The 24,035-nt window shown below is 51.5% G+C and overlaps 1 protein-coding gene across 2 annotated transcripts; it reads left to right on the top strand.

Moving 5' to 3' along the window:
* The first annotated feature begins 3,066 nt into the window (after positions 1–3,066).
* SYNDIG1L (synapse differentiation inducing 1 like) lies at positions 3,067–22,845 on the top strand. Of its 2 annotated transcripts, none has more exons than XM_036431455.2 (4): positions 3,067–3,704; positions 19,370–19,836; positions 20,730–20,870; positions 21,036–22,845. In XM_036431455.2, the coding sequence occupies exons 2-4, from the start codon at positions 19,432–19,434 to the stop codon at positions 21,192–21,194; spliced, it is 705 nt and encodes a 234-aa protein (XP_036287348.1). In that variant the 5' UTR covers positions 3,067–3,704; positions 19,370–19,431; the 3' UTR covers positions 21,195–22,845. The 2 variants fall into 2 exon arrangements, with proteins under 2 accessions (XP_036287348.1, XP_036287358.1); XM_036431465.2 differs by having other exon boundaries at positions 19,373–19,836.
* The last annotated feature ends 1,190 nt before the right edge of the window (positions 22,846–24,035 follow it).

The raw sequence follows: 24,035 nt of genomic DNA on the forward strand, positions 1-24,035 counted from the left end.
CCCTTTTCTGTGCACCTTGCTCTGATCCCATCTAGGGGACCTGCTATCTCCTCCAGGAAGCCTTCCAGGACTGCTCTGCCCCCCACTAAACTCTCCTGGCCCAAGCATGAGTCTTTCCCTTTTCCACTAAGACATTCAAAATAAATGGGAGGTTTGGGGGGCCTAAGAAAAATCCCTAAGAACTAAAGGTAGAATAAAATTGAAACAGACAGCATAAAAAACTAGAAACTAAGAGGTTTATAGCACTCAACAATATTACAGGGTAAGCAGAATTTGTTCTCCTCATTCTTGTAGGTAGCATCAGCTTCCCAGAAACAGGAGGCCCCAGCATTACTCTTTTTAAAAAATATTTTTTTTATTGATTCCCAGAGAGGGAGGGAGGGAGAGAGAGAGAGAGAGAGAGAGAGAGAGAGAGAGAGAGAGAGATATCAAAGATGAGAGAGAATCATTGATTGGCTGCCTCCCACATACTCCTTATTGGGAATTGAGCCTACAAACTGGGCATGTGCCCTGACCAGGAATCAAACCATGACTGCCTGGTTCATAGGTCAATGCTCAACCACTGAGTCACACGGGCCAGACCCAACATTGCTCTAGATCACATGTGTCAAACACAAGGCCCGCGGGCCAAATCCGTCCCACCAGGCCTTGCAATGTGGCCCGCACCGCGCTGTCATCACTGCACTCCGCTGCGTTTCCATCACAATGACAGTTTATGACTGTTCAGTAAACCATTCGGCCCTTGATTTAGGCTGGATTTTAGATTTTGGCCCCTTCTCTGATTGAGTTCGACATCCCTACTCTAGATGCCTACAACCAATCTCTCCTCTCTGTTCTCCCCCAGAAGTGTCTCAAGCTTGCTTCCTGTTCTCCATTCTACTGACTTTGCCTTGTTCTCACCATCTCTTTATTGGACACTACTGTAGCTTTCTCACCAGTCTTCCAGCTTTGCCTTTTCACTCCAGCCTTTCTACCCAGAATTTCCTCCTCTCCTGATCTTCCTGGTGAATATCTCATCCTTTAGAAAAACTCAGCCCAAATGTCACCCCCTCCAGGACGCCTTCAGGGACTTCTCAGGCAGAGCTAATTGTTTCCTTCTAGGTGCACTTTTCACATACCCGGATAATAGCATTGATCTCACTGCTGGAATTACTGGTTAACATGTCTTTCTACTCCCCAACCCTTCGCGGCAGCTTCTTTAAGGCCCCTGACGATGGCTTATACTTTGTCTTCTCTAGAGTCCAGGAGTGATCTGACCTTCCTTACAAAGCTGGGAGGGCTTGATGAGAAAGGAAGGGAGTGTAAAATGGAATGAAATCTTTTGTAAAGTTATAGATTCTTCAGTTTTTGAGCCACTCCCAAGATCTTGTGAGGGATAAGAGGTAATTCTCTCAAAGGAAACTCTTAGTGCTGATTGCTCTACAGTTTCTTCAAAGCTGCTGAGGCGGCTTGGAAACTGAAGGAAGCCAAGGCCCAGGGAGATTAGGAACTGCCTGAATTCGCAGATACAATTAATGGCAAAGACCAGACCAGAACTCGGGTCTCCTGGAGCCCACGCCAGGGCCCTTGACACAATACCAATGGCCTCTCTTGAAGTTTCCCCTCCAGGCAACAGCATATAATTATCAACATTAGTATTTGGAATTTATGTGCCGCTTTGCTTCACTGGCTTTTTTATTATCCTTTTGATTAGCAATTCGGTATGCAGCCCAGACATGGAGCAAGTCCAAGACACAGAGAAAAGAGGCAGAAGGAGACCAAGGCCAAAGAGGGGGGCCATGAGCCCTTGTGAGGGGGCCAAAGGTGCAAGAAGGCATGTAGACTTATGGGGCCAGTATCCCGTATGTGTGTGTGTGTGTGTGTGTGTGTGTGTGTGTGTACAGATGCTGAATAGGCCTCAGATGAGTGGTTCAAGAGCCTTCCTAACCTTGGGGCCTCCCTTTCACTGGGGCAGGGGCAATAAAAGCAAGAATATATTTAATATCCAAAAGGTTAAACACCAATACCAGCCCCGAGTCAGACTGCAAGGCTGAGGGAGCTTTCTGACCAGCCTGAAGAGGAGGAGACCCAAGCTCCATGACCAGGAAGGCGGGGGTGGGTAGGGCTTCTGCCTCAGACGGAGCCAGTTGGGAGCTAAATGGAACTGCTCCAGAGGCCCTGTGTTATGTGGGAGTGAGGGGTCTGGGAGCCAACCATTCTGTGTGCTATGGCATCCTTGGATGGGAGAGGGAGGTGGGGGGCCTCACCACTGCCCCAGGACCTCCTTCCAGCCCTGTCACCGGCTCCACCTGCTTCAGGCTCCAGAGTTTACTTTTTGGCCCCTGTTTATCTTCAGAAAACAAGAATGCTCTCCCCTCCCAACCTCCTGGTACTGTGGTGAGACTCAAGACCTATGGAGAGCTTGAAAAAGAGCCTCATCCATTCATGACCCTCAAGATGAGGGTGTCCTCAAGCTACACAAAGAGAACTGAAGTGAGGGGGTGATAAAGAGAAGCCCAGTGGGGGAGACAGGGCAGCCGGAAGCCCTGGGCTCCGGGGTCAGATCCTCTCTGGGAGAACTGAGGGGGATGCTCCCCCACTGAGGGCCTGGCTGGAGCCAATGAGTCACACACGTCATCCCATTTTGTCCTCATGTGACTCCTATGAGGTGGCCACAGCTCCCCCGTTTTGCTAATGAAAAAACCAGAGACTTTGAGAGGTTAAGTCATTTGCTCAAGATTATACAGTTAGTAAGTGGGAGGCCAGGGAGCAAAATTGAGGTCCATGGTCTTTAAAGCCCATGCATTTCCCAGCCCAGTATTGTTCTCCCCGCGTGAAGAGATTTCATCTATGAGCCCAGCGTCTTTATGAGTAAAATGGGGGTTGGGGCTGGGGGGATGAGGGTTGTATTGCCTCTTAGAGTTGTTTAAAAATTAAATGAAATTATATTGCTTAAACACATGAAATCCTGCTTGGTGTCTAATAAATAGTAGGCGCTCGATAAATGGTTTTTATTTGCTTGCTTTTCTCTTTAGGGCATCTTCATATTATTAAATCTCAGGGCTTGGGCGCCTAGGAGCTCCAAAAATGCTTCAAGAAGCGGGAGGACCGCACATCGCTTCTGCGGGAGCACGAGAGCAGGGTGGGCAGAAGGGCTGGGAGAGAGCACTCGGCTCCAGAAGCCAGAGACACCCGCCCGCCTGCCCGTGGCTGCCTCTTCGCCCCTTGCTCCGCCGCCTCCTCCGGGCTCCTCGGGCTTCCCGCTCCGCCCCGCCCCGCCCCGCCCCGGAGCTGGGTCCGGAGCGCCCTGGTGGGCTGGTTTGGGAGCGTGGAAGGGAACACGAAGCACGGAGGCGAGAGGGAGGCGGCGGCGGCGGCGGCGGCGGGAGGCGGCGGAGAGAGGGGACCCTCCTGGCTGTTCTCCCAAGTCCGCGCGGAGCCGCCTCGGGCCGGGCGGAGGGCTGCGCGGCGGCGGCCGGGCCGGGCCGGGATGCGGGGCTCCCGGGACCGCGCGGGGCGGGGCGGGCGGCGGCGGGCAGAAGGCGGGAGCTGTCCGTGGTGCTGAAGCGGCGGCCGTGGCAGCGGCCCGGGGGCTCCGGAGCAGAGGTGCCCTCCTGGGAGTTCCACCGCAGCCAGCCACGAGGCGAGAGCGCTGTCGCTCACCAGCCCATGCCGGGGCCCCGAGCCCCGCGAAGGAGGCGGGACCGGCGTCCTCGGCAGGACAGGTAAGAGGCCGTCTGGGGGCGCATTATCGGGAGCTCGGAGCTGGGCGCTGAACCAGGATTGAGCTGGGGCCCTTCTCAGGGACGCGGGCTCTGCCAGAGACCACACTAAGTCCATGCCTTCCCCTCACCCTCCAGGGGGAGAGGGCCTGAGGGACTGGGGCTCAGGCAGGCACCTGGGTACCCTGACCCCACATCACCAGGCCTTGACCCCAACCTCAAGCAACTCTGAGACACCCTGCCCCACTAGGAATGCTCAGGAGTCTCCAGACTCCTGGTGTCTCGGTCCCCACCAGGGCTCTGCGACACTAGGGAAATCTGAACCAGCTTCACTAGCTTCCCTCTCCTCCCCCAACCCTGCTCATTAGGGCACTGCCTCAAGATGTCTTTGCCCTGGAAATGACCCTTGGGGGCAAGGGATGGGCCAGGCCTCTCGGAACCTATTAACCCATTTCTCCATGGAAGGAAGGAGGCACCAGAAGATACCTTAATTTTATCCTGTGGCCCTCTTGACTCTCATGGAAAGAAACTGGTTTTGCATCCCACGGCTTGGTGCATGAGGGCCAAGAGTGGGAGGTCCTGCGTCCTATTGTCTATTACGTAGCTGAATGCTGGTGACCCTAGACAGAATCTCTGTTTGAAGTCCTTCTTGTTTTTGGCAAGAGTGAGCTGAATGAGATCATTCGGGCCTGCAAAGTGCTTCCAGGTCTTCAGAGCAGAGTTCTCTGCGTGCCAGAATGTAGCAGTCAAAATAAAGCTGCGCAGAGGAAGACCAGCCTGTCCCTGTGGCTGGCCACTGCTTTATCCCCATCTTCTTATCCCAGCACCACTGCCCCACCCACAGTGGTAGAAGGAGCCCTGGGCTAAGCATTCCTGGCTGGACGCTGGCAGCTTATTATCTGAGCTCTCTGAACCTCAGCTTCCTCATCCCTAAAGTAGGGATAACACCGCCGCTCTGCTCCCCTCAGAGAACTGCCTTGAGACTCAATGAAACAATGTACCTGATGGAAGGCTTGTCGACTGTACGTTGCCATCTTAGGGTGAGCTGTGGTCCCTGTTCCTACCCACCAGCCAGACCTGCTGTCAGTGGCCTGTGCACGGTCACCCCTTTGCTCCCAGCCTGGCCATGGCTCCCTTCATCCTTGACCTCCCTGAGGTTCCAGAGTCAGTGAAACCCAACTTATAAAACTTGAGAAGGTAAAAGGGTTCCCTCCTTGTCTACTCTTCCATCATCACTTATAGAAGATGATATAGGGGGAGAGTCTGACTCACAGTGTTTATTTCCCCCCCCCCCAAAAAAAAAAAATCACAGATCTAGGGAAACAGCTCCTTGAAGGCAAGGATTATGTTGTTTTCATCTCTTTGCTTCCTTCAACACCCCACCTCCCCCATAGCACCCCAACAATGGTGAGGACTCAGTAATTGCATGGAAAATGCATGAGCAAAGTGTTAACATGTCTCAGAAGACAAGCACTTGACTGCAAGTCAGGAGCCCTGTGTTCTGATCCCAGATTTGCCAGTGACTGTCTCAGGCTGACCCTTCCCTTCTGTAAGCTTTAGTTTTCACTTCAGTAAGAGAAGGTTGAACTCGATGAGTTTTAAGACTATGAGGTCTAATGTTCGGGGAGGTGGGCAGTCTGAGGGGTATTCCAAGCCCACAAATCCCTAAGTTCTCCTTGAACACAGGATACCAGCTTCACAAACCTGATCTGAAGAGTACGTTAATGTCCTTTCAATGAAGAACTGGATTTTATGAATGCACTGGGATGAAGAAATAAGAACTTAGGAAAAGATATTTATAGTTTTAGTGCTTGTTAAGATCTCCTATTCTTCCTTATTTCCCTGGGAAAGCCAGAGTTGCTGAGCTAGGAGGGCCGCTGCCTCCAGGCCAAAAGGCTAGGAAGTCACTCCCCGGCTAACATCCTTTGTGAGTAGCCAATGGTCAGGGACCCTGCCCTTGGCCATCTCCTCCCAGGGATCCTGCCTGATTGGGATCCCCCGGCCCCCTTAAGAAGGCTGAAGGAGGGGACAGTCAGGAAAGATCCATCCCTAGAGAGAACACTTTTTAATATAAAAACAAAATGAGCTTCTCTGACAATAATTTCCCTCAACTGTGGCAGGCCTGGCTGATGTGCAGAAAAACCTCAGCTAATTGGCACTTGGGCAGGGCTGAGTAGGCCATGCCAGTGACCTCCCCTACTTACCCACCACCGCCCCCTCCCCCCGTGTCAGCACTTTCTGGCTCCCAGCTGCCGGTGCAGCCCTGGCAAGAATCAGCTCCTCAGAGTTAATGGACAGTCACTAACCTTTATAACAAAGTGACAGCGGCAGCAGCAGCGGCAACCCTGGAGAGGGGCTTTATTTTCTGCAAGACTGGTCTGTGGGGGAGCTGGCCTGCCGCTGGGGATAGAACCATGCACCACCCCTCCTCCTCCAGCTGTCTGGGTGGACACGCCAGCCCCAGAGCCGTCAGGGTTCAGGGCATCGCTGATCACCAGGCAGACACATCTGGCTTCTCTGCCAGCAGGGAAAAGCTACCACCGGCTGCTTCTTGTGTTCCCCTCTCTCTGCAAGACTTCAAAGGGAAGAAGGGAGTCAACCCGGGCACCTGATTGGGTGATCTTGGCTATCTGGGGCTGGGGGCAAGAGAGGTCTGAAGAAGAGGAAGAGATGAATGTCATTAAGAAATGAAGTGTGTGTGTGTGTGTGTGTGTGTGTGTGTGTGTGTGTGTGTGTGTAAGAGAGAGATGGAAACATTGAAATACGCATAACACACACATATATATATGCAGGCCCCTTCCCCTGGGTGGCGCACACAAAATAATAAGAGACTATCTGGAGATACCTGCACATCATTCATTACCTTTAGATTCAAAGACCAATTCATTTGTACATCCCAGAGGGGCTTGCAGCCCCAGAGTACACCGCGCCAGGGAGGAAGAAGTGGAAGCAGCAGCCTGCACTTTGGGAAGAAGAAACATGTCAGTTCCTTAAACCTTGGGCATTGTCTTCTCAGGGGCTTGGTGGGCCTCCTGCCTGGAGCGAGGTCTCTCTGCTACTAGCCAGGGGGCCATGAAAACTGATGTCATCCCTGCTCTTTCTATCCAGGTTCTCCCTTCTCTTTCTCCTCCCTTATTCTCTCTTCTTTCTCCTCCCTGCAGCTGCCACCCTCACCCCCCACCCCAAGCAAACCAAGCCAGGGCGTGAGGGACCTGTGCTCTGCCTCCCCGTTATGTGTGCTGTCTTCTGCCATCAGATGCTCCGTGTTGCTGTAAGTGGTTGGGAATGTGCTGCTTCAGTAGAGAGACAGGTTGTTTCCGTGAGAATAAAGATTTAATTTCTGCCTGGAAATGGACTAATTTGAGTAGCGGTGCCACCACCTCAATCCTCCCAGCAATTTTCACCCTTGTCAGCCACGTTCCCATCCCCCAGGCAGGTGGATTATGTTCTGAGAGAGAGGCCAGTCCAGCCATGGGAGCACAGCTGGCAGTGGATAAAAAGCAGGGTAGACTTTTGTTCTCTGGAAGATGGCACCTCAGAAGACTTGGGAGCTGACAAGTGTTCAGCTGCCTTTTCCCTCTCCTGGGTTCCTTCCTCAGCCCTCTTGTCTCCCTTCCTTGCTCTTCTCTTCTCCTCCCTCTCCATAGGTCCTTCAGTAATTCTCAAATCTCTCTCCAGCCCTGACCACTGCGCAGGGCTTCAACTCCATACATTTAATTGCCCCATGGAGTTTCTACCCTAGTAACCCAAAGACACTTCAAGACCAAAGTCATCCACTTCTCTTTCTCATCTTTCTCTTGCGTGAGTGTGTGAGTGTGTGTGTGTGTGTGTGTGTGTGTGTGTGTGTTTCATTTTTGCAGCTCAGTATTTGGTGAGCCTTTTCAATGTAAGTATTCTTTTTTCTTTCAGCTCAGGAAACACTTTCTGCTTCTGTTCTTTTTTTAATCCTCACCCGAGGATATTTTTTCCATTGATTTTTTGAGAGTGGAAGGGAGAGAGGGGAGGAGAGAGACACTGAGAGACAGAAAGGCAGAGAAACATCCATGTGAGAGAGACACATCAATTGGTTGCCTCCTGCATGCGCCTGGATCAGGGCCCCCAGGTATGTGCTTGAACCCACTGCCCTTCGGTGTGCAGGCAGGCACTAAAACCACTGAGCACACTGGGCTCTGCTTCTGTTCTTTTAATTATTATTTTCCTACAGTCTTTCTGAAATGCCTACTATTGTAGATTGATTTGGAATTCTGGGACTCTCATTCATATCTCTCAACTTTATTTCACCTGCGTCATCTTTTTGCTCTGTACCTTGGGGAAGTTTATTAACCTTTCCTTTTACATTAAAAAAGTTAGTCTTGCCCTGGCTGGGTGGCCCAGTTGGTTGGAGCATTGTCCCATGCACCAGAAAGGTTGCAAAGTTCTATTCCAATCAGGGTACATACCTAGGTCATGGGTTTGATCCATGCATAGTTGTGTATATGGAAGCCATCTATCAATGTTTTTCTCTCTCTGTCTCCCCCTTCCTCTCTTATTAAGAATCAATAAAAACATATCCTCGGGTTAGGATTGACAAAAAACGGTTAGTCTTTAATTGTGTTTATTCTATTGCCAACTCTCTCCATTACATTTTTTTTAATTTAGACAATTATTTTCAGTTTTCCAAATTCTTTCATGTTCTTTGATTGCTCCTTTTTCATAGCAGCCTGTTCTTGTTTTATGGATGCAACATCCTCTTATATATCTGTGAGATTATGAATTCAAAAATTAATCTTTGTTGAATTGTGAATTCAATAAAGATCTTGTCTATAATTTGAATGTTTTGATCTTATGTCAATTGTTCTGTTCATTTGGCCCTTTTCTTTTCATGTATTTGTTATTAGGCAAACTTATGAATAAAGGGAGGTGTTGACTAGCACAGGTAGCTGGTGTGGATTTTCCTGGAATTTAGGTACAAGAAGGCAGCCCGGACATGGTTTGGTGGTTGAGTGTCAACCTATGAACCAGAAAGTCCTGGTTTGATTCCTGGTCAGGGCACATGCCTGGGTTGCGGGCTCAACCCCCAGTGCGGCCATAGATCAGGTTCAGGTGCTTGTCCTCTCCTGCCTCCATGTTTACAATAGTCTCCTTACAAGACTCCTAGCCTCCCTGCCAAAGAAATCCACACCAGCTACCTGTGTTGGTCAACACCTTCCTTCACACATAAGTCTGAATGGGCATCAGGGAATAATGAATGCATGATAAGAAAATAAAAGGACACTCAACCGCTGAGCAACACCAGCTGGGCCCAGGTTGCCTTTGTTTTCCTAACAGGTCTCTCCCTGGAATGGGAATTGTTCTTACCTCTGGGGTTTGGGGCTGCAGATTTCTTTACCATTTCCTCTGTATCTACCAGAAATTTCTCAGTGTTTTTGGTTCACTGATATCATTCTTTTCTCTTTTCTAATTTTATTATGATTTTATTCTTTAAAAAAAAGAAAGCCCTGCCAAAACCAGTTTGGCTCAGTGGTAGAGCGTCTGTCTGCGGACTGAAAGGTCCCAGGTTCGATTCCGGTCAAGGGCATGTACATTAGTTGCGGGCACATCCCCGGTAGGGGGTGTGCAAGAGGCAGCTGGTCGATGTTTGTCTCTCATCGACGTTTCTAGCTCTCTATCCCTCTCTCCTCCTCTGTAAAAAATCAATAAAATATATTTTTTAAAAGAAAACCCTGTCGTTTTAATAGAACTTTAAGAAGGAAAAGAGAGGGTATTTGTGCTCAGGCTGCCTTCTTTAAAGAAAAGAAAAAAAAAAAAATATATATATATATATATATATATATATATATATATATGTGTGTGTGTGTGTGTGTGTGTGTGTGTGTGTGTCTGTCTGTGTGTGTGTGTGTGTGTGTGTGTGTGTATTTTTTTTTTTTTTACTTCAGAGAAGAAAGGGAAAGGAGAGAGAGAAACATCAATGATGAGAGAGAATCATTGATTTGCTGCCTCCTGCATGCCCCCTACTGGGGTTCGAGCCCACAATCCGGGCTTATGGCCCCAGCAGTAATCAAACTGTGACCTCCTGGTTCATAGGTCAACATTCAACCATTGAGCCACACTGGCCGGACCCAGGCTGCCTTCTTGAACCAGCAGTCTCCCCTTCGAATTTCTGTCTCATCTGGTGACATCACCTTCTACTTCACTGACAAAGTCAGAAAGCAGGGAGTCATTCTTGGCTCCTTCCCCTCCCTCACTTGTAGTTAACCACAAAGTTCCATTTATTTAGCCTCCTAACGACTCCTCAGGTATGACTCTTCATCTCCATTCATTTTGCCAAAGATCAGGTTCGGGTCTTTATCCTCTCCTGCCTCCATTTTTACAGTAGTCTCTTTACAGGACTCCTGGCCTCCCTTTTTATTCACCTCTAATCCTTTCTATCCACTGCTGCTAACCAGAGTGCTCTAAAACACAGGTGCAACCATACCACTCCCTTGCTACAACTGGCATGAGCTCCCCACTGTCCACAGGAAAAAAACATATGGAGTAGAAGACTCTCCCCCTTCTCCTGCCTCATCCCATCAGTACCAAGCCACCCTGGCCTCTCCTTCATACCAGTAGCTATGCTTCTGTGCTGCTTCCTCTGCTAGAAATGCCCTTCCCTCGTTGTCTCTCCTAGATGACTCATCCTCTTTCTTCAATACTCACTTCTGATGTCACCTGCTCTGAAAGCCCCTTCATAGTTCCCATCATCGCCTCCACTCCCAACCCAGGATAGGAGTCCTTTATCGGAGTCCCATAGCTCTCTGTGTGCTGCTAACGCACTGACTCCATTGTATTGAAATTTCGTATTTACTGGTCTGTATTCCCCACCCCTCCTCCTTTTTTGCTCAAGAAATGTTTGTTGTGCGGAACAAAAAGTGCCCTGGCCAGATGTGCTCCGTCCATCCCAGATCCTGGAAAGTACTTTCTTATGAGGGAGGCTCAGCACACCTAGCTCATCATTCACTCATGAGATCAACTGTTCAAGTACCCACTCTACACCCTGCAAGGATGAGGAAGACAGAGGAAATCCCCATCTCTTGAAGCTCACAGTCTGGTCAGAGAGAAAGATGCTAATCAATGAGTCACACATATAAAGTAGAGGCGGTGATAAGCTCTCTGAGGAAGAGCTGGAGCCTGGAGAGCAGAGAAGCAGGGCACTTACATCTGTACGGAGGAGGCAGGGACACCCTACCTGAAGAAGTCACTTTTGAGCAGGGAGCTGAAGTATTCTGATGTGAGTAGAGACAATGCTTCTGCGAAACACAGCTATAAAGTGAAGGAGGGAGAGGAGACAGGAGCTGAGGGAGCTGGCACTGAGGAAGGCTGTTCCAGTTATCTGCTACTGCCTGCCTGCCCCAGAACTTTGCAGCTAAAACAAAAGACATCTTATCATACCTCAGAACCTCGGGGGTCGGAAAGCCATGCGGGGCTGAGCTGTGAGATTATGCTCTCCCTGTGCACGCACTGAAGAGGTCACCCAGTGGTATTCAGAGGACAGATGGGCTGGTTTGGAGAGTCCAAGGAGGCTTCCCTCGCGCATCTGGCTTCTTGATGACTGGAAGGCTGGGCTCAGCAGGCTCCATTGACAGGAGGATCCACACTCACAGCCTCTCCAGCATGGCGGCCTGAGAGTAGTCCAGCTCCCTACAGGCAGCTCAGTGTTCCAAAGGCAGTGAAAGATGCATCTTCTCGTGTCACCTGCTTTGGAGTCACACAGCATCACTCTGCTGTGCGCTGGGGTTGACGTGGTCACACCCACACCTAGGCCCCCACTTCTCAGTGGGAGGAATGTCAGAGTATTTACAGCCAGGTTTTTGTTTGTTTGTTTGTTCTTAATATATTTTTATTGATTTCAGAAAGAAAGGGAGAGGGTGAGAGAGATAGAAACACAATGATGAGAGAGAATCATTGATCATCTACCACCTGCAAGCCCCTCACTGGGGGTTGAGCCCGCAACCCAGGCATGTGCCCTTGACTGGAATCAAACCCTGGGCCCTTCAGTCTGCAGGCCGACGTTCTATCTACTGAGCCAAACCAGCTAGAGCTACAGCCAGATTTTACAACCACTGCAGTTGATTTATTTTCTAGCGAGGAAGAAAACAATATGTTTAAGTGCTTGTTAGGAAGGATCGGGAGTTAGGAGCTGTTGAAGACAGAGGAGAAAGCAAGGATAATTAATTGCGTTAGCTTTCCCAGACACACTGAAGCAAAGAGAGCCAAGTTCCTCATTTTCCCTGGACTCTGACTCCCCTTCCTCCCCTTTTCTTTGCCCCTGACTTTCTCTCTTTGCTGCCAGGTGCAGAGAGCTACAGCCATGACCCCCAGCTATCATGGGTGGCTTTCATGCTCATAGGCCAGCAATCATCAAACCCAGCCCAAAGCCATTACAAACAGCCACGCTTCATAGCTTGTACAACAGCTTCTATAGTATCTGACTTGAAGGTAGTCTAGCACCTTTTGTTAAAGGTTTCACCTTTTCCCTGATTTTAATCATTTATATTTAATCTTCTGCCTTCCTAGGAAGTGCTTGCTTTGATCTTTCAGTTTAGAGGCAATCTCTCCTGCTGTACTGAGAGATAGCAAGGTGAATAGTTCAGCTTCTCACAATGGCTCTGTATTTATACGAATCCAGACCTTAAGGTTATCTAGGCAGCCACCCCTGAGCTACTAAATCACCCCAAATCTCTTAATCTTTTATTAAAGCTCCTTTGTCCCATCCCCTTCGCTGAGGCCTCTGGTGTTAACCCGTTCAGGACCAGATCCACACAATTTATCCTAACCTTCTAGACACAGGTAGGCTCTGAAAGGCACAGTAATGGAAGGCGAGGCTTTGGACTCACTTAAACTTGGGTTCAAATCCAGTCGGTCACTGTTTATTCCTGGGCAAGTTACTTAACTTTTCTGAGTGTTCGTTTCTTTATCTGAAAAATGGGAAATAATAATAGCTAGCTTCCTGCAGTGAACAGTTGCTAATTATAATTTTATAGGGTTCTGATAAGGGCTGGCCCCACCCCAAGGATGTGACCCAATACCTAGTTATACATTACACTATCCCTTGGACCTTTTTTTTTTTTTTTTTTTTAAGAAGTCTGTTCTTTATTTATTTGTAAAATATATTTTATTGATAGTTTTTACAAAGAAGAAGGAAAAAGGATATAGAGCTAGAAACATCGATCAGCTGCCTCCTGCACATCCCCCACTGGGGATGTGCCCGCAACCAAGGTACATGCCCTTGACTGGAATCGAACCTGGGACCCCTCAGTCTGCAGGCCAGCACAGTATCCACTGAGCCAAACTGGTTTCGGCTCCCTTTGGGCTTTTTGAAAAATAGTGTTCAGGATGCCTCTTCGCAGGTATTGTGTGTAACCAACAACTCCAGGCCCCACCCTGCAGCTAACCTGGAGAACTTGATGCTGTCCAGGCCAGCATGCGCTCAGGTCCGACTGACCTGGGTCAAATTGGCTCTGCTGGGCTCCAGCCGGGTGACCTCCCAAACCCTATTTAAACCTCTCTGAGCTGGGACCGGTTTGGCTCAATGGATAGAGCGTCGGCTTGGGGACTGAAGGGACCCGGGTTCGATTCCGGTCAAGGGCATGTACCTTGGTTGCGGGCATATGCCCAGTAGGGGGTGTGCAAGAGGCAGCTGATCGATGACTCTCTCTCATCGATGTTTCTAACTCTCTATCTCCCTCCCTTCCTCTCTGTATAAAATCAATAAAAATATATTTAAAAAAAAAAAATAAAAATAAACCTCTCTGAGCTGCAGTTCCCCACCTGTGACAGAGAAAGGATTAAATGAGACACTGCATTTGAAGCACTTGGCCTGGTGTTCAGAACCAAGCGAACACTCCGTGGATGGTATCTGACCTCTAGTGGCACTAGGCACAGTGACTCTGCAGTCGTATTCCCAGGGGTCATGCCCAGCTCACCAATCACCAGCTCACCACTCACGTCCAAAACACATACACACGCATACACATTTCTTATGCCCTTAGTCTTACTACGTAAAATGGAGATAATGCAGGCACAGACTTCATAAAGCAACTGTCAGAATTAAAGGAGATGATAGCATTTAGAATTGTGCCTGGAACACAGTAAGAACTGGATAAGTGTGAGGTGTTGGTAGCATTTTTTAATTCTTTTTCATTGAACTTCTTTGTATTTTTATATTTAAGGTACATTGCTATAAGCAGCATGTAGTTGGATTTTGTTATTTTAAAAGTCCAGCCCAGCCAGAGTGGCCTGGTTGCTTGAGCATCCTCTGTGCCCTGAACAGCTGCCGGTTTGATTCCCAGTCTGGGCACATTCCTGGGTTTCAGGTTTGATCCCAGTCAGATCACATATGGAAGACAACCAATTGATGTTCCTCTCACATCAATGTTTCTCTCTTTCTTCCTCTCTAAAAAAATCAATAAAAATATATACTGGGATTTAAAAATAATAATAAAATATAAATAACCAAACAAATGGCAAAAAATCAATTTTTGACATGCCATAATAAAAATCATTAATTTTGAGTATGCAATTCAGTGAGTTCTGTGAAGTACAGTCATGTAACCTCTACCACAGTCAATCAAGGTAGAGAGCAGCCCCTGCGTTAAAAAAGTCCTCATGCACCTTTGCAGTCAGTCCCTGCCCCCAACTTCTGGCTCTTAGCAACCACTGGTCTGCTTTCTGCCGCTCTAGTTTCGCCTCTCAAATTCCATATGAATGGATTCATACCCTATGTGACTCTCCTTGTCTTTGTACCGGCAATTTTATTTCGTTCACATTCAGTGTAATGGTTGATATAATCGGGTGTAAGTTTAACATCTTACTCTTTGTTTTCTATTTGTCTCACCTGCTCTATATCCCTTTTTCTATCTTGTCTGGTTTTGGGTAATCAAGCACTTTTATTACTTCATGTTCCCCATCTGTTAGCTTACAGGTTATACATGACTTCACTATTTTTTTCAGTGGATTATCAGAGCAGTGGTTCTGAGAGCGTGGCTTCTGGACCCGAAGCATCAGGAGCACGGGGAACTTGCTGCAGATGTGCCTGCTGAGGCCCATCTGGAAGCATACACGGTGAGGGTGGGAACCAGCAGTCTGAGTTTACGAGTCCGCAGGTGGTGCTGGTTAACACTAAAGTGAGAACCGCTGCCCTGAGACCACGTCAGGTTCGAGAAGGCAGCCAGGCTGTGTGCAGGTCCCCTTACTCCGAGGGACGGAGCCGATTCAAGGCCTGCTTTGTGCCTGCTTTCTGGTTTGCTCCTGCCAGAAAGAGGGGTGCCCTAAAGCGTTGAAAACTGGCACTGTTTTCTGGGTCCCCCACCTCCTCCTTCATTTCTTCTCCCCAGCTTCTGATGCCCCTAGAAGAAGGGGAAAGTGGGGCCAAGGGAACCTGCAACCCCGACCCCTCCGATTCTTGCTCCCTCATATTCCTTAGGGTGAAATATGGGTGATTCTTCAATGCCCTCATGTTCTCCCTGGCTTTTCTAGCTATTATTGGCAGGTTTTGTGTGACCTGAGTTTGTCTGCCACAGCTAGAAGGGGCAGCACCCATCCTATTTTTATTCTCCCACTAGAATTATTGAGTCAAAATGAGTGTCTAGCACATGCAGAAAGCTCAGTAAGTGTTGTTATTATTCTTCTTCTCCCAATAGAATCCCAGGGTCATATTGAGCCAAGCCGTTAAAAAAATCAACACTTTCTACGCCATCCATTCAGTGTATAGATCAGCAAGCTGATGTTACACTATATGATGATTGGACTCAGGTGCAATCAGACTCCAGTGGGACGCTGTAATTGGATGCTAGTGGGCTCCTGGATGGCTTTCTGTCCCTGGTCTGAGAGGCGGCAGTGTGCTCTCCCTCCCCAAACCAGGGACTGGAAAACCTTAGCTCAGCTCAGTTCTCAGCTGAAAAGAAAACAAGCAAGAGCCATCTTCTCTCCCTCTCCTCCAGTGGGGCCGGGACAGCTAGGCCCAAACGCACAATTTGGAGCAATCTGCTTAGCTTCAGAATCCCAGACATTTCATGTCTGTCGTCTGGACATGTGTGCACTTACACACACACACATTCTCACACAGGTATGCTCACCAGGCCGTAGGCACACATAGTCCAAGGGAGCAGAGATGGAGATGAAAACTGCTTTGAACTGGTCTCTTCCCCAGAGAGCAGGGAGAAACAGCCACAAGCAATAGGCCAAGAGGTCAGGCCAGGCCAAGGGCAGAGAAAGCTGCCCTGGGGACCTGCCACCTTCTCCATCTGGCCAGAGTCCAGTGCGGGGTCCATGGGGTCAGCTCAGTGAACTCTTGTATGGCCCTAACAGGTTATGGGGAGAGCATGGCCACATGACCTGTTAGAGAACTGTGACCCTTGACTGCCGCTATGAGCAGGTGCTACAGCCGTAGCTTGGATGCTTTATGGAAGTGGAGGTGCGTGCGTGCGTGTGTGTGTGTGTGTGTGTGTGTGTGTGTGTGCGTGTCAGGGTAGGCTTTGATGCTGTGCTCAGACGTCTAAACCCAGAAGAAACGCTCTAGCCTAGGGAAGTTTTAAACCGATTTTAGATAATTTGGTTCAGAAGAAATCTATGCACTTAATTTGTTCTGGTTTAAAAGTAGTACATGCTCGCTGTAAAAAAAAAAAAAAAAAAAAAAATAGATGTGGAACACCGGAAAACCATGGTGTAAAAAAGAAAATGGAAAAAAACACCCGTGCTCTCACCCCTGGAGGCAATCACTGTTGACACTCGGCTGTAGTTGAAATGATGTGCACAAACTGTTCTTTCCTGCCTTCTCCCTGAACTTGCAGGGAGCACTGTCTCCTGCCGTTCCTCTCTGTAAGCCCGCTGGAAGGTCTTGTACCGCCTTAGATTGGACCATAGTTTATTTAACTCATCCCTGGTAGTGGGACACTCAGGTGGCTTTTTGTTTGTTCCTATTGTGCAAAACCCAGGACCGTGCATCTTTGTACAGTGACGTGCTGAGAAGCCTTGCCTAATGGCACAGCCCAGGAAAGGCTGTGTGACTTGGGTTCTGGAAGCTCACTCAGCTTGGTGTACTCTGACCAAAAGAGGTGGTTGGCAAAAGAGGTCCCAGGATGAGCTGGGACCCAGCTGCCCCTGCCTGCCCTGGACAAGTGCCCTGCAAATGCCCCCACAGTCTCCAGAGCCCCAGGGCCTCACTCCAGGCCACGAGCATCCTTCTTTTCCTCCTGGGGGATTGGACAGGTGACTTACCCTGTTGACGCAGGGCAAAGGGCACGGGTGAGTTAGATGCATTCGTCTGCTCTGAGGACCCTGGGGCTGGTCCTCCCTGCCCCACCCCTCCTGAGAGGCCCTCCATACCTCTGTCCACATGAATGGCAACAAGGACCTTCAAGGCTATCCATAGAGGCGGGTAAATGAAGACCAGCTGGTGGAGAGGCTGGGGGACCTTTGAGAACCAGGTCCTATAATCCTAGAGGGTGGGAAAGATGAGGAGCAGGCGGGGCTGGAACTAGGGCACCCCAGGGGGAGTTGGGAAGCTTGAGGGTCCACCTGCAAGTAGATGTCTTACCTTTCCTTTGCCTCCCTCATCCTGTTCTGAGGGGCCATGGAGGGAAGGAGAGGACTGTGCACCTCACTGGGCTCTGAGCCTGCTCATCTACCCTGGACTCTTGAAAGGTGACCAAGAGTGGGGGCATTTCACTTCTGTGGGGCTTCTTGAGGCTATGGGATCATGAATGTTAGTGCCATCATCATCAGTGACCATTTAATTCAACCCTTCTTATTACAGATGGGAAAACTGAGGTGCCCAGTCAAAATGTGAATGGGGGTGGTTCAGGAATGGAGCCCCAGTGTTCCTGACTACCAAATCCATGAGCCTTATGGTCACATAACCTTCAACTCTACATCTGCTGGAGGAGGGGAAATTATGACAGGCTCAGAAGTTGCCCATGGGGGTCAAAAGAGACCAGTCCGGCTTGGAATTTGCCCCCAGGAGCCCAGACACAAGCCTAGCCTTGCAAGACCTCTGTTGTGGGCACTCCCAACTCCCCACCTGCAGGAAGGAGCCCTCCACATCCCTGTAGTCCGAGGGGCTCCACACATTGTTGACCTCTGGAGAGAAAGGAGGAGGAAGTAGCCAGGCCCCTGCATTGGTGAGCATTGGTGAGCACTGGAGAGCAGTGACCTAAGCCCCACCCCCTCCAAGCCTGTGTGCCCATCTCTGCCTGTGGAGAAGCTCCCGTCACAGCTGCTCTCAGCCCAAGTGTAACTTGCAGCTGGTTATTGCACCAGCAAAGCCCGCAGGCCCACGGCAGCCCAACATCTCCTCACCCTCTGTCCCCTTCCTGGATGAGGAGGTGGACACCCGGGCCACATGCTCGTCTTCGTGCCCCTCCAGGACTCTCTGCTAGAGCCTGAGGCACGGGCATCCTCTTCCTGCTGCTTTGCCTCCAGGCAGCCACAGCTCACCCTCCTCCCTCACAGGCCAGCCAGCGAGTCAGGCCCCCATGGACACACTCTCAACACGTGGTCCCTCTCCTCCCCTCCCTCTGTCCCTTTCCCTGGGCATTGCTCCTGGGGCAGGCGTTGTCTTCAGGTTTCCCAAGAACCGGCTTTCCAGAATCTACTCATTTCTCTTGGGCAGAAGTAGAAATGGCCCTTTGACAAGTTTTGATTTTTTAAATATTTTTTTAGCTTTCTAAAAATATTTTTATTTGTTTTTAGAGCGAAGGGAAGGGAATGAGAGAGTGAAAAAAAAAACAACCTTGATTGGTTGCCTCTTGCACACACCCTGAACAGAGGGGTCAAACCCACAACGTGGGTATGTGCCCTGACTGGGAATCGAATTTGCTACCTTTTGGTGTACGGGACAACACTTCAATCAACTCAACCACATCGGCCAGGGCTTGTCCTTTTCTCTTTATCTCCCCACTGAGTTCCAGTGTCTTCAGTTGACCAGAAGCCATGGCCAATTCTCCTAGATGATGTACTAGCCAGCCCAGCTCTCTCCAAGCCACTCTCCACACATAAACACTGAGGCTTTAGGATCCAAACCCCATCCTACCACACCTGCCAAGACGGGGAAGCCCTCTGAGACTCCAACAGGACTGCATGCCCCACACCCATCTCACTCCTCCCTCTGTACCCTGAGCCACACCCGCCTTCTCCCAGGCTCTCAGACCTGCCATCGTTATCTGGCCTCTGCATGAAATGTGTTGCCCTCCTCTGCCTTGTCAACTTGTCCTCTTCCTTCAGATCTGCTTAAAAGCCTTCCCTGCACCTCTGTTCTCACCCCCCTGCTGTACTTCTCTACCAGACCGTAAGCTCCAGGAAGGAAAAGTGTGCACCCTCTTCTTCCCTTCCCACCTCTCTCACCATCATGTCCCAGCATCTGTGTGTGCAGCACCTGGCATAGAGCTGATGCTCACTAAATACGTGTTGAGTGGATACATGAACAAACCAATTCTATGAGGTAGATACAGCTGTTATCCCCGATTTGCAGACAAAAAGCTGGAGACGTTTCTCAAAAGTTCAGTAGCCAAGTCAAGGTCCCACCTCTGGCCAGTGGTAAAGGCGGGGTCTGAGGCAAGTCCGACTGCAGAACCCGGGCTCTCCTGCATCCGGTGCCCTGGCCTCAGTGTCTGTCTGTCTGTCTGTCTGTCTGTCTGTCTGTCTTGTGCTCCCAGCAGGCTCTCTGAGGACTGTCCGGCTGGCCCAGACTCCCTTTGCTGGAACTGCCCCCAGAACCATGGAGAGTCTGAGTGAGCTGCAGAACCCGCTGCTGCCTCGGAGCCCCGCCCATCTACACCGGCCCTACCCCTACCCCGAGGCCACGCCCAGCTGGTCCTGCCAGGAGAAGCTCTACTCCTTCCTCCTAGGAGGCGCTGACCCCGCCTGCGCCCACCAGCTCCTGGACCCAGGGTCCCTGCAGCTGGCCGTGGAAGCCTGGTACCGGCCTAGCTGCCTCCTGGGGAGGGACAAGGTCAAGGAGCCCAGGGCAGGCAGCTGTGAGACCAGCTTCACAGAGAGCAGGGAGCCCCAGGCTGGGCCCACGGAGCCTGGCCACGCAGAAGAGGATGTTGCCATCCAGACTGTGTCCTATGGGGTTCAAGAGGAGCTGCAGGGGCAGGAGGACGACCCGGAGGAGGAGGCGGTGGGTACATGTATTTAAAACACAGAGTCCCGGGCCCACTGCCAGGTGTTGGATTAATTAGGCCTGGCTTGGGGTCACACCTCCCCCGGGGCACTTTGACACAACTGCTACCCACACTTTGAGAAACCCTAGCTTGGGTTGACTATTTAATTTTTTTTAATATATTTTATTGATTTTTTTACAGAGAGGAAGGGAGAGAGATAGAGAGTTAGAAACATCAGTGAGAGAGAGACATCGATCAGCTGCCTCCTACAAACCCCCTATTGGGAATGTGCCCGCAACTAAGGTACATGCCCTTGACTGGAATCAAACTTGGGCCGACGCTCTATTCACTGAGCCAAACTATTTAATTTTTAAATGGCATGTATTGTTCCTGTTTTCTTAATTATATAAGTAATATACAGTTAATGCAGAAAACCACTGGAAGATAACATTATTGTCAGGGGTGATCTTCTCCTCATTTTTTATTCATGTTTTTATCCCATCCTAGTCCCCGAGAGAGAGATCTTGCAGTGCCTAGTTTTTAATCTGATTTCTCTCTCTAAGCAGCCTATGTAGTGTTGCTCCACATAATGTCATCTCTTCACCGGGTGATTTTAAAGGGTTCCATGGAATTCCATGGTCGAGACTCCATCACTTCTTAAGTCAACCCCCTGACCGCTGGGCATTGTGATTGTTTCCAGTCTTTCCCGGTGCCGAGCGTGCCTGTACGTATACACTGACATTCTATCCCTGTGATAAAGTCCTACAGATGGAATCAGTGGGTCATTGTTAAGATTCTTTGGTAGAGAGCTCCGAGCCCGGCCTAGGCACTCCCATCGGAAGGGCAGAGAGCCACATGCTTGCCGCTGGGCAGTCCGGGCCTGGTCACAAACCCGGCCCGTGTTTTGCAGAGTGACGCAACCTCGACGGAGAGCGAGAGCGAAGACAACTTCCTCTCGCTGCCGCCCAGGGACCACCTGGGGCTCACCATCTTCTCCATGCTCTGCTGCTTCTGGCCGCTGGGCATCGCCGCCTTCTACTTCTCCCAGGGGGTAAGAGCACGCGGGGCCCAGGCCCTGGGCGCTGGCCCCCTCCCTCCCCTGCAGGGCGTGGCAGAAGCATGTGCAGGAGGGGGCCGGGGGCCTGGTGGGCTGGGGCAGCTTGGCTGGGCACGGGCATGGGGATGCCCCCTCTCATCAGCACATCTCTCTTCCTAGACCAGCAAGGCCATCTCCAAGGGGGACTTCCGCCTGGCCAGCACCACCTCCCGCAGGGCCCTCTTCCTGGCCACTCTCTCCATCGCCGTGGGGGCCGGGCTCTACGTGGCTGTGGTGGTGGCTCTGGCCGCTTACATGTCCCACAACGGCCACGGCTAGCGGCCGGCGGGGTCTGGCATCCTGACTCCCCTGCTCCCCCAGAGGGGGCAGCGGGGCGTGAGGTTGCAGACTCTCTGGAAGGCCCTGCCCCGGAAGACGAGCCGGGAGGTGGCTCCCGGGCTGCAGCCTGCGGGTCTCCACCTTCACTTCCTCTCGTCCACTGCTGCTGGCCCCAGAGCAGGGCCGGGGCACCGCTCCCCAGCCGCGCTGTGTTGGGGAAGCAGGAGAGGGCAGTGCTGCCCATCACGCCAACCAGGCCGGCCCCACCTCTGGCTCGATGCCAGCTTGGAGCTCAGCCCATTCTGCCCGCTCCCCAGAGTGTCTCTGCCCTCAGGCAGCCCACTACCCAGCTCTGCCAACCTCTCCACAGAGAAAGAGCAGGAGGTGGCAGGGAGGGAAAGGGATGCCTGGCGGACAGGAGACTTGGCCAGTCCTTTCCGCTCGGAGGAGTCGCTACCCTGGGCTTCCCCAGTCCCACCGTCCGGCCTCCTGATGCCCAAACCCAGCCAGCCAGGCGGGAAACACACGGAGACGTAGGGGCCCCTGGCTCTTTCCGGCTCTGGACGGTGCTTATCCCTCCTGAGGGCTTGTGAGACACCATAGATTCTAGATGGGGGGCAGGGGGGGTGGGTCCCAGGCTTGTAAACTCTGCACCAGGACCAGGTTCTGGGAGCTCCTCTGTGCGGGAACAAAAGGCAGGTGTGATGGCAGGGGTCCTGAAATATTGCCGGCCTCCTGGGGCTCCACACTCTGCCACTGGTCCCTGCTCCCATCATCCTTTTCTGGGCTCCTCCTGGGGATGAGGTGGGGGGGGGGGGCGAGAGGGCACCATCCCAGGTGAATGGAGAGAGAGTGTATCAGCAGCCACTGAGCTCAGGGCCTTCCATCCTATGGGAAACCAGCGAGGAGAAGCCCCACTGAGTAGAGTGAGTTTGATGAAGGAGTGACACAGGGCTGGCATGACTGAGCAGCCAGCAGGGATCAGGAAGGCTTCCTGGAGGAGGTGTCCCTTTGGCAAGGTCTAGAAGGATGAGGAGACTCTATCTAAGGGATTTGCTTTCCCATCACCCTTAGTATTCACGGGCAGGGAGGTGACAGGAGCCTCCCAAGGGGCGTTCCAAGCTCTTTGAATTGTGCTGGGAGCACGTGGGCTGGAACCAAATTGCAATCATTTCTGAGGGCTCCACCAACTCAGAGAAGAAGGCTGGGCCTGTCTCTCAAAGACCAATGCTGTTTTCCCACTTCTGGACGCTGGAGGGCAGTGGTGGGCCCTTGATCAGCCTCGGGGCTTCTTTGCTGATGCCCCCCCGCTCAGAGTTGCTCTCACATCCCAGCAACTAGGGATCATCCAGAATTTTAGAGACAAACAGGCAGGCGGGCAGGAAGGCAGCACACTGGAAGGCAAGCCTGTCAGACAGAGCTCAAGCGATAAGGCCTCCTTGTGCGTGATCTGGGGCCCTGGTCACTCCCAGGCCCCAGCCAGGGCCTGGGACTGTGGACCCACCTTGTCCCGCCATCCACCCTCACCCCAGGTGTCACCCAGCCCTCCATTCCCTGCTTTCCTTGAAGTCCCACAGGCCTGAGATCAGCAGTTTTAATGTCCCACATTGTGTATATTTATCCTTGTAATAAACATTTCTGTAACACCTGGTGCCTGCCTCCACGTTCACCTGTGTCCCATCCTTCCCCACGCCCGTCTGCTGCTCCTGCCCCCAGTGGCCTTCTGAGAGGACAGGCTCCCATCTGGGCCTGACTCCTGCCCTCTGCGGGGAGGAATGGTCGTGGTGTACACTGGCTCCCGGGCTGCCCGGCTGCTCCCCGACCCCCCCCCCCCCGCCCCCCACTCTGGGCTGAGTTTCAGTTGCTCCCAGCAGCAATTTGCCTGAGAGCATTAAGACTGCCTTCCTTTCCTGTCTCCTTCCTCACTCCCCTGTTGTGCTTCCTAGGGTCATCTCCCAGTCAACTACCTGCAATTGAACCTTTGTCTCTGGGTCAGCCTCTGTGGGACCCAAACCAAGACACATACACACGTGTACACATATATTAGCATAGGTGTGCACGCATGTGCTCATGCCTGTACCTATGCACATACCTGCATGTGTAGGCGTGCACACATACACACGGGGACACATGCACAATACTGTGTGCACACATTCAGTGTGTGCCCTTTCCAGGGGTGATGAAGACGTGGTGACTGAGGAGTCTTCCCTGGCCTGCCTGCTCTGCGGCCATCAATCACATTGCCAACCTGGCTGGGTCCCGGATGGACAGTGGGCAGTGCTCACTCCAGCCCAGGCCCTGCTCGGGTGGGCAGGCGGCCTCACAGCCAGGACAGTTCCCGCCGCCTTCCCACCCCTTCAGAACGGAGCCCCGAGCCTCCAGAAAAGGGAGAAGCCGGTGATCTCCTATGTTCACCTTAGTCCCGCTACCTCCTCCTTTTCACCACCCCCTCATCCCTCACCCCCATCTGCAAATTCAGGCTCCACAGGAGAAAATGGAATCAGAAACAAGCTTCTGGGGGCTTCTCTCCCGCAGCCCCTGGGAGGGGCCATGCTGTTCAGTCCTGCAGCCCAGGCAGGGGCCCTCCCCTGTCACGCCGATGCCCACCTCCGGGCATGCCTGGGGCACCAGAGGCCTCCTGCCTCCCAGCTCTGCCTGTGCCTCCCCGCCTGGGGCTCCCCGGAGGCCCCGGGGCTGGCAGTTCCCCCCCTGGAGGCCTGCTCCTGATGCTAGCAGAGAAGTGGGGGGAGAAAGGGTCCCCCAGGTAGAGGTGCCCTTGATGAGCTGCAGAGCCAGCACATCTGTGTGAATATTACCAATTATTTTTCTCACTCTAAACAC

The sequence above is a fragment of the Pipistrellus kuhlii genome, unplaced genomic scaffold, assembly GCF_014108245.1.
Source record: "Pipistrellus kuhlii isolate mPipKuh1 unplaced genomic scaffold, mPipKuh1.p scaffold_m20_p_1, whole genome shotgun sequence".
NCBI classification, from domain to species: Eukaryota; Metazoa; Chordata; class Mammalia; order Chiroptera; family Vespertilionidae; genus Pipistrellus; species Pipistrellus kuhlii.

Coding starts and splice junctions, on each gene's coding strand:
- SYNDIG1L (XM_036431455.2), top strand. CDS start 19,432: ATGGAGAGTCTGAGTGAGCTGCAGAACCCGCTGCTGCCTCGGAGCCCC. Junction 19,837..20,729: donor ACGACCCGGAGGAGGAGGCG/GTGGGTACATGT, acceptor CGTGTTTTGCAG/AGTGACGCAACCTCGACGGA. Junction 20,871..21,035: donor CCTTCTACTTCTCCCAGGGG/GTAAGAGCACGC, acceptor CTCTCTTCCTAG/ACCAGCAAGGCCATCTCCAA.